This window comes from Dipodomys spectabilis, unplaced genomic scaffold (genome assembly GCF_019054845.1).
Source record: "Dipodomys spectabilis isolate Male_0828 unplaced genomic scaffold, ASM1905484v1 ptg000030l, whole genome shotgun sequence".
In the NCBI taxonomy this organism is placed as follows: Eukaryota; Metazoa; Chordata; class Mammalia; order Rodentia; family Heteromyidae; genus Dipodomys; species Dipodomys spectabilis.
The window spans coordinates 6,040,252-6,057,709 of NW_024870707.1; the positions used below are offsets into that span (position 1 = coordinate 6,040,252).

The 17,458-nt window shown below is 40.4% G+C and overlaps 1 protein-coding gene across 1 annotated transcript in view; it reads right to left on the bottom strand.

The window, feature by feature from the left end:
* Positions 1-466: 466 nt before the first annotated feature.
* Lpxn (leupaxin) overlaps positions 467-17,458 on the bottom strand; it is a 30,294-nt gene continuing 13,302 nt past the window's right edge. Inside the window, exons 4-9 of the mRNA XM_042676364.1 lie at positions 15,782-15,881; positions 13,139-13,306; positions 12,162-12,335; positions 11,991-12,072; positions 1,722-1,870; positions 467-1,425 (exon numbers count right to left, since the gene is read on the bottom strand). Of these exons, the coding sequence (XP_042532298.1) occupies positions 1,156-1,425; positions 1,722-1,870; positions 11,991-12,072; positions 12,162-12,335; positions 13,139-13,306; positions 15,782-15,881 (943 nt within the window). The 3' untranslated portion in view covers positions 467-1,155. The remainder of the gene's footprint in view (positions 1,426-1,721; positions 1,871-11,990; positions 12,073-12,161; positions 12,336-13,138; positions 13,307-15,781; positions 15,882-17,458) is intronic.

Sequence of the window (17,458 nt, forward strand, 5' to 3'; positions counted from 1 at the left end):
AAAAAAATGTATTGGAACTTGTGTAATATCTTTCTTCAGAGAAGCTCTGAGAATGTCTATTTGTCTTATGAGGCAATCTTGAAGTTCAGAGAGACATGTGTCTTATTTTTTTTTTCACTTTAGAAATTAATTTTCAGCCAGGCAGAGGCAGGTGGAATACAAGTTCTCGGCCAGCCTGAGCTACATAGTGTGACCCTATCTTCAAAGAAAAGAAAGAGGAAAGGAAGTAAATGAAAGGGAAAGGAGGGGAAGAAGACAAAGGGTACAAAACAACAAAAGGAAATTAAAAAATGAATGTGTGGTATTTTGTCCTGTTTTTGTTTTAAGAAATGAATTTGTAAGTTACCTAATGGAGAGCCCTATTCTTTATGCAAACAACATGATAAAAACTGAAGATGATTCAGTGATACAAGTTCAAATAAAACAAAATGGTTATGGGCTCAAACTAATGACAAGAGTAAACGAGTAAGGGCCTCTTCATTTAATTTCATCTTATTTTTTAAAGTGCCTGTTTTGTGGAAGGAAAAAGAGAGGATATTACTTTAATTGCAAATATTGCCTAGTTAACTTGGCAAACAGAAAGTTTAGTTACCAAGTAATATGACAATGAGTCATTCAAACCACAAGTCATTTTATCAAAGCTGTTAGTTAAAATCTACTTCCCCCTGAAAAAGAGAAATGTCGTTGAAAGAAGACACAAAATGCTTATGAGCTCTACCATAAAACCTAAGCAAGCAGAAAGCCAAGGTAGTGATGATGCAACACTGATTCACGGGGAAATGAGGAAAGCTTGAAGAAGGGAAGTTCTGGGGGTCACAGCAGATCTGACCATGGTCAGATATAGAGGGAAAGATATAGAGGGAGAGGAAGAGAGCAGCAGTAGAGGAATAGATTGTGAAAATAGATATGTGAAATACATCTGCGGGGGAACCAGCCAGCAGAATCTAGATCTAAATCCAAGTACCTGAATTTAAAATAAAGTAAGAGTCTGAAAAGATCGCAAGCCTAGTCATGTAACACCCAGAGTTTCTGTATTTGTTCATCACCTTTTCATCCTCTGTAAACCTACTGAGCAGGTCAATGAGAGCAATGTATTCTTTCTTGTCTTGGTCTAAATTCTATGAGCAATTTAAAGAGGCTGTGAATTGGGTAAGTTTATAGTGAGAAGAGCTTATTGAAGCAGGACTGACAATAGGTCTTGTCATTCTGCTCCCTGAAGATGCCCTTTGACAGCTGTGTCAGGCAGAAGGCACACACAAAGTGCTCGGGATGGAACTTGTGCCCCATGGCACTGATGCAGCGGCTGGTGATGGGCTGCCCACATCCATGGCAGAGTGTTCCTCGGCGTTGGTGGTAATGGAGCTCACAGAATGGCCTTCCATCAAGTTCAAAGAAGGAGCCAGTAGAAAAACTGCTAAAGCAGTCCTGGAGGTAGAGAGAAGATAGAGAAAGGGAATGTACATACCAAGAGATAAAATGTCAGCAAAGTAAAATGTTTCTGCCTTGAAATTCCTGCCAGTATCTTCTGGGAGTAAGGCTTCCACTCAGGTCCTTGCCAGGTGAAGACCAGATTGCCCACTTGTAAAACAGACAGGCAAATGCAATGGGTGCCGCCTCTCATTTCTCCTTTAGGAAGCCCCACAAATTCCTTCTCGGGAGTGGTGACACCTCTTACTTGATTTTTTCCCTCCTAAATGGAAAAGAGAACTGAGCATACAGACCCCACACACAAAGCACTCTGGGTGCCACACAGTATCCATGGCGGACAGGTAGTTTTCCAACACTGGGCAGTTGCAGCCACCACACTTGGGTGAGAACATGGCTAAGAAATCCTTTCGGCAATATGGCTTCTTGTCCTTCTCGTGATAGCCTGAAGAGATAAAAATCAGGATACATAATTATGGTTTGAGCCCTTAAAGCTATGTTGGAAGCAAGAAGAGGTCAGCAATCTAATTTTCCCAACCTCAGTGTTCTTATATTCAGAGCCAGGTTAATTAAGGATACCTATATCAAAGGGCTGTTGAAATAAATAAGAAAGGTATTGCTGGGTCATAGGGGAGTTCTATGTGAAGTCTCAGGAACCTCCATACTGCTTTCCAAAGTGGTTGAACAAGTTTACACTCCCACCAACAATGAAGTAAGGTTCCCTTCTGTCCACATCCCCTCCAGCATCTGTTGTTGTTAGAGTTCTGGATTATAGCCATTCTAACTGGGGTGAGGTGGTATCTCAATGTTGTTCTGATTTGCATTTCTTTTATGGCTAGGGAGGTTGAGCATTTCTTCATGTGTCTATTGGCCATCCTTCTTTCTTCTTCAGAGAAGTTTCTCTTCAAGTCTTTAGCCCACTTATTTATTGGGCAGTTGTTTCTTTGAGGATTTGTTGTTGGGGGATTTAACTTTTTGAGTTCCAAGTATATTTTAGATATGAGACCCTTGTCTGTTGTATGGATAGTGAAGATCTTCTCCCAATCTGTGGGCTTTCTATTGATCTTGCTAGCTATGTCCTTTGCCATGCAGAAGCTCTGCAACTTCATGCAATCCCATTTGTCCAACCTTTCTTTGATTTGTTGTGTTTCCGGGTCTCAATTAAGAAAATTTCGGCCTGAGCCAAGGAGACCTAGGGTTTCTCCTATTCCATCCTGTAATGTTTTCAGAGCGTCTGCTTTGACTCCGAGGTCTTTGATCCATTTGGAGTTGATTCTGGTGCAGGGTGATATATAAGGATCTAGCTTTAGTTTTCTACAAGTAGTTAACCAATTTTGCCAGCACCATCTACTGAAGAGGCTGTCTTTCTTCCATTCTATTATTTTAGCTCCCTTATCGAAGATTAGTTGGCTATAGGTCTGTTTGGGCATTTACCCAAATGTTTACAAACAAGACCACACTAAAGCTACCAGCACAACTATGTTTATTGCAGCATTATTTACCATAGCTAAGATATGGAACCAACCCAGATGCCCCTCAGTAGATGAATGGATCAAGAAAATGTGGTATATATACACAATGGAATTCTATGCCTCCATCAGAAAGAATGACATTGCCCCATTTGTTAGGAAATGGAAAGGCTTGGAAAAAATTATATTAAGTGAAGTAAGCCAAGCTCAAAGAAACATAGGTCCCATGGTTTCCCTTATTTGCAATATCTAGTATATGTATGAGTCAAGCAGAAAAGGTCAGATAATGTGATGTTAGGAAAATGAACCCTTAGATATGTATTTAAATGTTTTTTTCTTTCATGCATTTGTTTCTAACTCATTTATACCATTATTTCTTTGTTTCTTTGTATGTCCCTCCCCCACAGTATAACCCCTGCTTTCACTATATTTGATGTTGGTATAATTTGTGGAGGAGATGGAGACAAACAAGTCGTTTAAGGATACAGGTGGACCCGTTGCAACTATGAGAAGTACAAGTTGTCATGTCGAAAACGAACTTTACAACTTTGGTGCGGGGGGGGGGGGGGGGGGGGGGGGGGAGGGGTTGGAGGGAAGGGGGGATTGGGTGGAGGTGGAGGGACGGGGTGGGGGGAGGCTGGGAAGGGATGTGAAGGGTAAACAAAGGAGGAGACTGCAATGCTTGATAAGAAATGTACTCAATATCTTGCCCATGTAATTGTAACCCTTCTGTACAGTATGTTCACAAAAAATAAAAATTAAAATTTAAAACAAAAAAAGAAAGGTAACCCAGGTAAAATGTTTCAGCCTCGGGGCTGGGAAGGTGGCTCAGTGGTAGAGCGCTTGCCTTGCATGCTCAAGGCCCTGGGTTCGATTCCTCAGCACCACATAAGCAAAAAGAAAAAAAGCCGGAAGTGGCGCTGTGGCTCAAGTGGTAGATCGCTAGCCTTGAGCTGATGAGCTGAGGGATAGTGCCCAGGCCCAGAGTTCAGGCCCCACGACTGGACCCCCCCCCCCAAAAAAATGTTTCAGCCTCGTGAATGGAGGACAGTTGGCATTTAACCCTTGCTACTCAGTGCCTTTCTATCAAGTGTTCACTTGGCCTGGAAAGACCTTCATATAGTTGGCCTCTTCTTGCTACTTGGGAATCGGTTCAAAGGTCATCTTATCAGAGGGGCATCTCTTTAGTCCTTCTTTGCCACCTCATCTCTTACTTGTCTTTACAGCGTTTATCATCTGAAATAATCTTGTGGGCCTGTTTCCCTCACTGAACATTAGCTCTGAGATACACTGATACGTTGTTGGTCTGGTCATCATTTTTTCTCCAATATATAAAACAGAAGCTGAGGAAAAACTAGTACCTTATATTGTAAAATAAAATATTACTGAATGCCGGCCATGGTGGCGCACGCTGGTACGCAACGAGGAGGATGAGGCAGGAGGATCACCAGTTGAATAATAATTTCAAAATGGATCCACCATCAAAATGTAATCATTCCAACTGCAAAAATACTTGGGTTAAAAGTAGATAGATTCACCTTTAATACAGAAATGAGAAAACTACCATAGATAATGCTCAAATTTCAAATTTTTAAATGTGAATGACTTACACATAGATAGATAGATAGATAGATAGATAGATAGATAGATAGATAGATAGATAGATAGATAGATAATGTGTGGATATGTATGTGTGTGCATATATATATATATATATGTTCAAAGCCACTTACGTGTGTGTGTGTGTGTGTGTGTGTGTGTGTGTGTGTGTGTGTGTGTGTGTGTTTTCAAAACCACCCTGGGCAGGAAGTCCTTGAGATTCTTATCTCCAATCAACTGCCAAAAGCCAGAAGTAGAGCTATATCTCAAATAGTAGATCACTAGCCTTAAACAAAAAAAGCTCAGGAACAGCCCCCAGGCAAGCCCTGAGTTCAAGCTCCAAGACTCTACTAAACATATATAAAAACAAAGGCTGGGGGATGGGAGTTTGCTTAAGAGAACTGACCCACCTGAGCATCCTCTCTCAACAGCACCTAACTATGCCCTCTCCTTCAACATACAGTCAGTAGTTATTTGGCTACTTTTATTGTCTTTGAATATATTTGAATATCCTTATCACCACAACAGAAACTTTCCATTTTGTCATTGTATGTAAAGGACCTATAACAGAACCTGACACATGCATAATAGTTGCCAAATAAATAGTTGTCAGGTGAGCAATCTTAAAATAGCAAATTCGTGACCATTGGTTCCAGAAGAATGTTGTAGCTTAAGAGTCTTTGTACACTATTGCCTAGAATATGTATAAATAGTTGAACCTCCTTGTCAGGAATTCTCCTTAGTACTCACTCAGAAAGGTGGCCTATAAAGAATATGAAATTATCATCAATCCCAACTATGAAACAGTTGCTTTATACTGTTTCCAATGCTTTGTAGGTTTTCAGCCTACAAAGTCCAACCATTTGAAGTAGGTTTTAACCCTATTTTACAAAGGAGAAACAAGAAGCTACAATCAATTAGTCAGTGAAGGAGCTGAGATTCAAATCCAGGCCTAATTTCAGTGTCATGCCTCTGACTTGAATATGTTCTAAACTTGATCTCTCTTTGGGAACAGATAGTATCAGCTGATCACAAATATCACAGCCACAATAAAACAATATGTAAGCAAAGCATGTACATTCACCTACCCAAGAAACATGCTTTCTACTGTATACTAAGTGGCCAGGTCACAAGATTGCAATAACTCGGACTTGGGACCCAAATAATATAGATGCACTTTTCCTTGTGTCTCTTACTGTGCAACAGTAATGCTAGGTTTGCCTTTGCTTTCTTATGAGAAGCAAACAATTGAGCAGAATTCTGAAGCCTACACACCTAATAATCTAAACTAAAAATGGTATAAATAGGCCACCTTGTGTTCCTCCTCTAATCCCTCCAAGATGCGGAGGAGCCCATATCACTGGGTGTTCGTTTTACCTTTTCGGAGGACTTCCAGAATCACTTCCAAGGAATGGATACAAATCCTGTTATTTAAGAAAAACACCCACAACTATCTCTCTTGCCTATGTGTAGCACAGTATTTCTTAAGCTTTTTATGCATCACTCACCTAAGAACTTGTTAAAGTGCAGGTTACTGGGTCCTGTCCCCTAGGATTTCTGAGGCACTAGTTCTAGGATGGGACCCCAAGATTTTGCATTCTGAACAAGTCTCTAGGTAATGCTGCTCCTGTATAAGGCAAGTGACATAAATCTGAGCCTGTCTTTATTTTGGTATTACTTAAGAAAGCTAAATGGCATACCATCTAACCTAGGAATGACCCTCATCTAAGGCCTATCCAGGGCAGTTATTCTCAAGAGTAAGTCAGTGGGGAAGTAACAGCCACTGTTCAACCCGGGCAAGTCTCAGGAGAGGAATGAAAACCAATCAGCCAAACTTGCTGCAATACCCCTGCACCTAGTAATCCAACAAATTGACAAAGTTTCAGCACTTTCCCAGAGGCTCACTCTGGGGCCAATTACCTCTGAAGGATGGATGAGTAACACTGACAATTAAAAGTGCCCCACAGAGAGAGGGAGGAGGCTTTATTCTGGTGAGAGTTTCAGCCACAAGGGAAATTAGGGAGCACCTACATGGCTTGGATAATGAGCAATTTAAAAAGCAGGTAGGCACAGAGGACCTAGCCCCTGGAGGACGATGCTAAGGACCAGTGTGCTTCAAAACTTGAGGCCTAAAGAGGAATGCTCTGAACTGGAAAAGAAAATGCACATGAAGTTAATTTCCCAGGAGGCTCTTGGGTTAAACTGTCATTATTGAAACTCACAGTGTAACTATGTGATTTAGGATTAAAGGCAGGAAAAACAGAAACGCAACCTAAAAGAAGCTTCTGTTTAATCAAAAGCCCTTTTTGTCAGGTGCCTCAATTAATAAATATATTAACATGTAGTTTCATGTTTACATTAAGTCATAAATGACTTTATCAGCCTGTCTGTTTCAAAGGGGCCCAAGTCAAGAACACCAAAGCTAGCTATACTTTCACTATACTTTCTAGTTACCCTATGTTTCTAAATAGTTGTATCTAACCTGTTCTTACTTTAAATGGGCCTAGAACCTGTTGTTCAGCCTAACAGTAACTTCTACATCATAATTTGTTGTGGACTGTATTAACTCACTGACTAGTCTACTCAACTAACAATTCCCAGATTTCTATGGCTATGATATATTTTTGCTGTGATATATTTTACTATATGATTTAAATTAACTCCCAATAAAAAGCAAACACATTGCTTCACTGAAGCGCAACCTGGAAATGAAATACTTACGATTTATAAGATGCACTGGCCAAGCTCCAGTGAAGAAGTAAAGCCCTTAACAAGTACGTTATGTCAGTGCTGCTGGACCCAAGTCTGTTGTCAAGCACCTCATGTTGGTACTAGGCAAGCAAAGAGATTCAACTACAGGCAAAGATAGTCTCCAGATAGAAAAAAAAGGACTTGGCAGAAATAAGATTCGATTTTAAATCCTATCTCTTCAATCTCCTTCTAGTTGTATGACTTTAAGAAAATAACCTTGCCTTCCTAAGACTCAATGTTTTCATCTACCAGTAGGTAAAATGTGAAATAAAACTGTTCTCACTAGGCCTTAGTGGAGGTCAAATGAAGAGCAGTTATCAATATGCATAATACTGTAATATGCCTGGCATTTAGGAGGGTTTCCATTTTAGAGGCTTCTTTACTCTTTCTTGAAACATCACTAATATCACAATCAAGGAATTATTAAATATATATATATATATATATATATAGAGAGAGAGAGAGAGAGAGAGAGAGAGACAGAGACAGAAAGCGCCACAAGGACAGGAAAGATGCCATTAAGGAGATAGCAGTAAAGGTCTCAAAAAATTACAGTAGGTTATAGGAGTGGCAGCTAAGCCAGGCCTTGGTGCATCATATCTGTAATCTCAGCTTCTTAGGAAGCTGAGAATGGGAGGATTATAGGTTTTTTGGTTTTTTTTTTCCAGGGCTGAGGACCGAACCCAGGGCCTTGCGCGCACCGGGCGGGCGCCCTTCCACTGGGCTAAACCCCCAGTCCCGGGAGGATTATAGTTTGAAGGCAGGCTCGGCAGAAAAATTTTCAAGCTTCCACCTCCAAAATAACTGGCAAAGAAAACAGGGCTAGAAGCCAGGCACCAGTGGATCAAGCCTACAATCCTAGCTACTCAGGTGGCTGAGATCTTAGGGTTACAGTTCGAAGCCAGTCCAGGCAGGAAAGTCCTTGAGACTCTTATCTCCAATTGAATTGCAGAAAAGGCCCAAAGTGGTACTGTGGCTCAAGGGGTAGAGTGCTAGCTTGGGCAAAAGGAGCTCATGGACAGTACAGAAGCCCAGAGTTCAAGCCTCAGGACTGGCAAAATAAAATACAATAAAACAAAACACAGGGCTAGAGGCATGGCTCAAATGCCAGAGTGCCCGCCTGGAAACTACAAGGCCCACAGTCCAAACTCCAGTGCTGAAAAAAAAAAATAGCAATCAATGAGTTGCATAAATTAGAAAACTTTACAGACAGGAGATGGTGAAAAAAAACAACCTCCAGCCCTTCTGAGTTCCGTAATATCAGAGAAGCTCAGGAGCTAAATGTATAAAATACTCTTTAAGGCTAGAAGTAGGCTTGGTTGCAAGTTTGAAGATTCACTGAAAATTCAGATGTCCCACCCTACTACAAAATACACTGGTTGTTTCCAGAAAAAGTAAACCAAAGACTCTCAATATTCAGAAATATTAAGTGTCTTGAAGACCTGTGATCATTTTGGGGGGGGTGGGTTTCCAGTGGTGGGGCCTGAACTCTGGGCCTGGGCGCTGTCCCTAAGCTCTTAAGCTCAAAGCAAGCACTCTACCACTTGAGCCACAGCACCACTTCCGGCTTTTTCTGCTTATGTGGTGCTGAGGAATCGAACCCAGGGCCTCATGCATGCCAGGCAAGCACTCTACCACTGAGCCACCTTCCCAGCCCTTAAGTGTCTTGAAGAAAGTAGTTAAAGTCTCCACCAAAAAAATGGAAGCAAAAGCTGACATAGTGAATGATGGAAATGCTATTCCTTTATTTTGTTTTATTACCTAAGAGAGACTCTCTCTTTCATTAAAATTGACTCAAGAGAAAGGACTAAAACAAAGTAGAGGCTGGACAAAAGGGCTATAATTATCATACCAGACTACTATCTAGTTGAGTCCGCCAATCAACAAGTTCTATACACCCATAGTGAAGGCTTCTAATTAGTATTTGGTGGGGGTGGGGTGGTACTGGAGTTTTCAAGCTTCCTAGGCTGGCACTCTACCAGTGGAGCTATATCTCCAACCCTGCCTTTTTGCTGGTTATTTTCAAGATAAGTTCTCTAGAACTTTGCCCGGGCTGGCCTCAAAACCATGCCCTTTCCACTCTCAGACTTTTGAGTAGCTAGAATTACAGGTGTAAGCCACTGTTACCCAACTCCAATCAGTGTTTTATTGTCTCATTTTAAATCAGGAACAACAATCAAGGATTAGCATTTGACAAAGGCAAAGAAGAAATGTGTAAGGTACCAAGAGAAAATAGAGCTGCAAGGATCCTCAAAACAGATATCCAGAGACTATTTGCATAAAGCTTAAACTCTTCAATCACACTGATGATATACAACAGACAAAGAGAAAAGAAAATCATGAGAGGAATTTCTATTTAAAATTGTAGGCTTTCTGCTCCTTAGGTCAAGAAAGGGATTTAAACCAGACCACTGGGGAAATGATACGTGTGTGTCCTGACACTTGTGGGATTCAAAGATGGTATCTGACTCATCTCTAGAAAAAATCCATAGGTGAGAATGGGCCTAGGACCACTGAATAGAGAAAAGCAGTTGAAATTACTTACAATGCTGTTGGCTACAAATGTGTCAGTTCTTCATGTTTCTTATAGGAAAAATTGAATGAAAAGATGACATGGAACTAGTTTCATACTATCTGATGATCTAATCACCAGAAGCAAATAATTGAAATGCTGTGAATGAAGAATCTTTGAAGAGTCTTATTCAGAAAATTGTCATCTAGGGCTATATAGTCTATAGACTTCTCCCTGTTTTCCTAGAGTGCTTTCAAGGGTTCAGATCTTACATTGAGGTCTTTGATTTGTTTGGAGTTGATTGTCATAGAGGGTGAGAGGCAGGGGTCTCGTGTCAGTCTTATGCATGTAGACAACATGTTTTTCCCAGTGCCATGGCATATGCATATGAAATACCATGGTGAAACTCTATGGTACAATTAACATACACTAAAAATATGAAAGCTGAACAAGTATGGTAAGTTTAATTAGAGGGCATGTATCAGTGGGGTGAGAGGATAAATGGTGAGGTGGGTGAGGGTGAGCAGGAATGAAGTATTTTATAAGCATGTATGAAAACAGAACAGAGAAACCTGTTGAACTTGTTTAAGAAGAGGGAGAAAGTATAGGGACAGTGATAGAAGAGGTATGTTGGAGAGTTATACTTTATATTTCATTACACCCATTTTATGGGAGTATCACACTAAAACCCCTTTATACAACTAATGCGTGCTAATAAAAATTAATATGTTAAAAAAAGCATGCTTGAGGAACTGACTTACTGCCAGATGTGGCTGACAATTTTGAGAAGGATTTCCCAGCCCTCTTAGATAAATAAATTAGTGATAAATACAATAAAACTAAGATAATTAAAGTATTCAAATGTGTCAGGCTCTGAAGGCTGACACCTGTAATCCTAGCTACTCAGGAGGCTGAGATCTGAGGATCAAAGTTCAAAATCAGTCCAGGCAGGAAAGTTTGTGACACCCTTCTCTCCAATTAAGCACACACATACATACTCTCTCTCTCTCTCTCTCTCTCTCTCTCTCTCTCTCTCTCTCTCACACACACACACACACACACACACACACACACACACACACACACACAAAGCTAGAAGTGGAGGTGTGGCTTGAGTGTTAGACTGCTAGCCTTGAGTACAAAAGCTCAGGGACAGTACCCAGACCTTGACTTCAAGCCCCACAACTGGCACAAAACAAAACCAAGCAAAAGTGTTCAAATGTTAACTCTAGGGTAAAAATAGAGTTCTACCAAAAAAATCCATAGTAATACTATGACCTTACCTTCCTGAGTCAGGCACTGTTGTAAACAATATGCTTATATTCTAAATCTTTATTACAACATTTAAGGTGGCAACTATTATTAAGCTTATTTTACAGATGAGAAAATAGAAGTATGGAGAGGGTGTATGACTTAAATAACATCCCATACATAATAAATACCACAGCCTAAATTTGACTGAGGCAGCCTGACCCCCAACATCCATGTGCTACTATTATCATGGTTTACTAAATGGCTTCACAGTGAGCAGTATTTGTATGATTGTCAACAAGAACACAGTCAATGTTTGCCTAACCTCTAATTATGACATAATTATATATTGAGAGAATAGGAGAGGAGAAATATGTGAGTAGGGTAGTAATAAAAGTCTCTACATCTCATCTTCTCTGATAGAAAGTCAATATATAACGGTGTGTTAAAAATAATAATTTGGAAGAGGAAAACAGTTTAAGTTTGGGAAGGGAAAAGCAAGACACTCTTTCCATATTAACCTTAAAACAATAGTTGAATGTTAAATCTATACATTTGTATATCTTTGACTTAAAAAAATTTAAACAAGCTGGGCACCGGTGGCTCCCTTTTGTAATCCTAGCTACTCAGGAGGCTGAGATCTGAGCATCATGGTTCAAAGCCAGCCCAGGCAGGAAAGTCTGTGAGACTCTTACCTCCAATAAACCATCAGAAAACCAGTGGTAGTGCTCAAGTGGTAGAGCACTAGACTTGAGCTGAAGAACTGAGGAACAGTGCCCAGGCCCAAAGTTCAAGCCCCACGACCAACAACAACAACAAAAAAAAGCAAGAATTATAAATGTTTGGGGGAAAAATAGAGAGTGGTAGCAATGTAGGACTGAAGAAAGCATTGAGACCATAGTGGATGGTAGGCCTCATGGAAGAACATAGCTTTCCTCCCCATCCCCAGCCCCTGGAGTTCAAAAGACAACTCCCAAGCCTACCTTCTTCACCAAATACCTCCCCACAGTGAGAGCAGAAGAAGTGCTCTGGATGCCATGTCTGGTTCATTGCTGTCAGCACTTTCTGGAAAAAGAGCACACGACGTGATCAAAGATGATCAGGCTTCTAGATGAGTATTCAAAAAAAAAAGCTAGTGGGAGGGACTTGCTTACATCCAAAATGGGGGCAGCACAGTAGGCACAGCGAGGAGAAAAGAGATGGTGGTAGTCCTTGGGGCAGTAGGCCAAGCCACTCCGCTCAAAGAAGGGACTGGAGCCAAGTTCTTCTTTGCAGTGAGTACAGATGAAGTGCTCTGGATGCCACGATTGCCCCAGAGCATGAATTACCTGGGGAGAACATGGAAGAGTAGTACCATGCGCGAGGGTTTAGTGCTTGTTTGACTCTAGAATGCACTCTTCACACTGTATTCCATGTTAGACAAAACTCCCTGTAATGCGATCTGTGGTCATTCTTAATAAATAGTAAAAAGGACCTACTATCCTGACTAATCTCCCTGATAAACGCCTATCATTTTTCCTTCTACTGCCCTAGGAGTGGTAGAAATAACAAAGAACACATTGGTGATAAAGAGGTAAGCTCAGCCTTTGCATTGAAGGCATCCTTGGAAGATAAATAAGTCAAATGGTGTTTACTCCTCACCTCTGAGCATCTCGCAAAATCAGTTCTAAAAGCTCTTTTTTTTCTCATGGATTTGGTGAAGGTTGAATCCGAAAAAAAATCAACCAATTTAGATCTGAAATGCTGGAGTACAGGAAGAAGTAAACAGGGTCGCTCAGTAAAAGCAATACAGGAAATAGTTAAGAACTCAGGAGTATGTCTTGCTTCCTTCCAAATCTTCTGCCTTTTACTAGACCTTGGTCATGTCAGTTAAATCTTTCTGAGCTTTCAGTGTCTTCATCTTTAGAAAAGGAACACTAAGGATTTTCTTGACTAGCCGGGGGACTATTAAATGAAGAACTATCTGTCAAGCACACAGTTCAGGGCCCAGCACAGTGTAAGTGATCAGTAATCATTAGCAATTACATTCTAAAATATCAGAATATAAGGAAAACGCCATCTTTGGTGGGATAGAGAGACAAAAGAACACAAGACACACATGCTGTAGAATCAAGACTTTGGCCAACCCTACCTTTCCTGCGATTGGTTTCCTACAGGAAGCACAATGGCCTTTGGGCACTGTGGCAATCCCAAGGTCTTGTAATTCCTGCTCCAGATCCCCAAGCATTGAGTCCAAGGAGGCCTGGTGATCCTGCTTGTCCGGTAAGTGCTTCTTGCTGGCATCTGCTTTCACTACAATCTGGTAAATGGAAAGAATTGTGAAGAGAATCAGCCTTCATATACTAAAAGTGAAGTGTATGAACACAACTCCTTAAGCTCACCCCTACTGACTGATCTTTTGGTCTTCTAACATTCCTCCAATGTACTGTATACTGCCAATATTTTGACACAAATAAAAAAAAACACTTTCATTGTTCTTTCATTCTAAATCTTCAGGCCAAATGAAATCTGACCAACCTCTATCTATTTATAAATCTTTAGATTATAGAAAATTGAGTACATGAAGATGATACCCTCTTCCAGCTCTATAGTGACCTCAGCTGATACTCAGTCATCTTTCTTTTATTCACTTAATCCACAAGGTTTGTTGAACATTTAGTTTGTGTCAATCATTGTTCTGGGTACATGGTATAAAGCAACACATAAGACAGAGCAAGTCTCTGACCTTGTGAAATTTGTATTAAATGTATGATTGATCAACAATAAACAAATATATGCCATAATGTCAGGTAAAGAAATGCTGCTAAGTTTCTATGGAGATAGAAGTGATGGAAGGTGAGATAGTAAAGAAGAATGGATTTAGGTATGGGTGATCAGAGAAGGCCTCTCTAGAAAAGGCATATTTACACCACCAACAACAAAAAAGCCATAAGGTCAGTGAAGATAGATAAACTGACTGAGACTAAGCCTAGCAGAAGATAGCAGAAAGCAAGGCAGGGGTCACACGAGACCCTTGGGGTAACAGCTTTGGTTTATCCCAAATGGAGCCATTGAAGGATTTCAAGCATGAGAGTGAAAGAAGCTGATTTACATTATCCCGTAATGGCTGAGTGGAGAGTTGGGCATTGAAAAGCAAGATCAGATGCAGAGACCGTCGTATAATGATCAGTCCAGGGAGAAGGTGGTGAAAAGTGGTCAGAGAAGGCATTCTGATGGATTGGAAGTAAAACTCCAAACTAATTATGATTAACTTCAAAAGTTCATAATTGCTATAAACCTCAAAGGGAAACCCTCACATAATGAAAAATAAAATGCCTAACTTGTCCTTCAGCATTTTATGTCCTCATTTCTGACTCTATTTCTTCCTAACTGGGAAATGCTACCATCTATCTAACGCTTAACTGACAGGATACTTTAAAAAAATCCACAATGGCTGTCCACTGCCACCACATCATCACATCAGATTTGCTGTTATAGAACTCATGTTCCAAGAGATCAAGACACAGGCCAAATCATTAATATAATATAATGTCCTACTATCAATTTTGTCTATCACTTTCAAAAAAAATGAGCAAATTTATTCAGCTTGATTGCAGGCCTTAGCTAACCAAAAAAAAAATATTATCCATTAAAGAACCGTGTTTGTGGTGTTTATTCATTTTCCTTCTAATAAATACATGGTACTCACAGTGTGCCAGGCACTGCTTTAGATCCTGAGCCACAAAATCAAGATCCCTGCCCTCCACATTCTTACACTGTGTTTTAAAAGTATTTCATAGTTATTTCAAAAGTGTGTGTCAAAGCCTCCAGCCAGATTTATAGCAGTTGAATTCTCTACCTTAAAAATTCTAGATATTGCCAGGTGCCAGTGGCTCATGCCCTGTAATCCTAGCTACTCAGGAGGCTCAGATCTGAGGATGGTGGTTTGAAGTCAGCCTAGGCAATAAAATCTGTAAGACTTTTATCTCCAACTAATCACCAAAAAGTTGAAAATGGAGCTGTGTCTCAAACTGTGTAGTGCTAGCTGTGAGGGGGAGGGAAAGGGGAACTCAGGGACAGTGCCTAGGTCTTCAGTTCAAGGTCAGCACCAAAGGAAGTATTGTAGATATCTTTTCTTTTATAAATACTCAAGCCCCCTTATCTGATCTCCATTCCCTGCCAGGCCACAAGAGCTTGCCATTTGTGCTCTACAGGCAATGGTCTGTGGGCAAGAATGAGGAAGCAGATTTTTATCTGCATATGGGCTTGCAACTCATTCATCTTACTTAGGTTTCTCTAGCACTGTCTCTGCTAGCCCACTGGCCTCCTCTCTTCTGCTCTATCAGGTCTCTAGCAGTCCTTCTGCATCATGGGGTCTCCCATGGGTGTTCCCCAAAGGATCACCCAAACTAAAAGGACTTTTCTTACCTCTGTATGGCCCAACCCTATTCATTTTCAGAATCCATCCCAAGTCCCATAACCTCTCCAAATCCCTATAGTTTGCTCCACATGCTTTGTTAAACCACCTGCCTAGTATCCCTCAGTTGCATAAATGTTAGAAAGGCCTCAGATCACCAAGTACACGCCAAGCTGACTGAGCTCAGGATCTGCATGCACCCTATTATCTTTTGTGCCCAAATAACGTATGGCACAAAGTTGAGTTTCTTTTTTTGTATTTTTTTAATTGTGAAAATACTGTACAGAGGGGTTCCTGAGCAGAGAAATGCAGAGCTGATCCCCACAAAGATAAGCTGGTGTCCCTCAGGGCCTGGTTTATCATCCAGACTAAACCCACCTTGTCTTGCATTTCACTCAAGTGGGCCATGAGTTCATCCAGCTGAGCAGCTGCTGGGGTTTTAGGTGGTGGTAGTGATTCCTTTGGCCCTTGGATTTCACTAGGAAGAGAGAGAAAAAAAATCATATTAACACAGCCAAACCCAAATAAATTGTAAGTCACGTATATAAATGACCAGAAAATGTGATTTTAACTATTAACCAGTTAGATGTGAGTCTAAAACCAGACAGAATCAAACAACAACAACAAACCGACCAGGAGCCTGACATGGTGGCACATGCCAGTAATCCCAGCTACACTGGAGATGTAGGTAGGAGGATAAAAATTCAAGGCTGACCTCTGGCAAAAAAGACATAAAACCTTATCCAAAAAGTGAAACTAGAAAACACCAACAACAAAAAGCATGGGAGGGAGAGGGCTAGAGTTGTGGCTCGTGATAGAAAGCCTGCCTAGCAAGCAAAAGGCTCTGATTTCCCCAGTACTGACCAACAACAACAAACACCCAGTACTAGACTACAAATCTGAATCAGACCATCAGAGCTCTCTGCCACTTGTTTCTATCTGTCCCTGATCATCTTGAAAAATAAGCACTGTTCTCACTTGAATGAAGCAAAGTGTAGGACACATGGCATGACAGGCCATTCTTCCTCAACCATCAGCTAACCAATGGCCTCTGAAAAAAGCTTTAAAATCACCATACTGCATTAAAAAAAATTGAATAGCATTCTTCATTTTACATTATAAGGTATTTTATTTCCTCTTAATTACTGGCAAGAAAATAATAATAAAAATACATAGAGTAAGTATCAACAATATGAGGCCCATGGACCACTGTAACTACCTCCTCCCACTTCCCACTGTTGACAGCCACTGCCCAGAAGAGGAATGGAGATGCTACAGAGGCCTTACCTTCCACAAAACCTGACATATTTTACTTGGATTTTAACACATAAAGGTTGCAGGAATCTTAGATAATACATATAATGGTGTTTTCTTATTTACACATTGTGAATAAATCATGAATAAATAAATCTTTGTGCTCGAGCAAAAGAACAGAGATTCTGTGAAAATGCTTCTACTTGAATATTCATTGGTAAAATGAAACAAGTATTAGGAGTCAAAAAAGCTCAATAAAAATTCTAAAAAGTAAATCATGCTGGTGTTGCTTGAATGATAGAGTGTCTGTTGAGCAACCATGAGGTTGCTGAGTTCAGTCTCTAGTACTGCCACACACAAAAAGTAAGTCTTCAAGCAGCAATGCCTCACACCTTCAATCCTAGCTACACAGATAATGAGATCTGAGGATTTGGGTTTGAAGTCAGGAGTGGAGCTATATAGCTCAATAGTAGAGTGCTAGCCTTGAGCAATAAAGCTCAAAGACAGTGCCCAAGCCTGAGTTCAAGGCCCAGGACCAATACACACACACACACACACACACACACACACATACACACCACACCACAGGAAAAAAAAAAAGTCATGCTTAAACTATAGTGAATAAAAGTAAAAATTAACTATAAAGAAAAAAGGCACATACAAATAATTACTGGTCTTGAAAAAAATTAAAATTGAATGTTCAGAGTATTTAGAAATAACAATGAAAACAAACTATTTCACATTCAGAAATATATACACACACCCTCAATGTTGAAATCAAAATGTTTTAGAAAGGGAAAT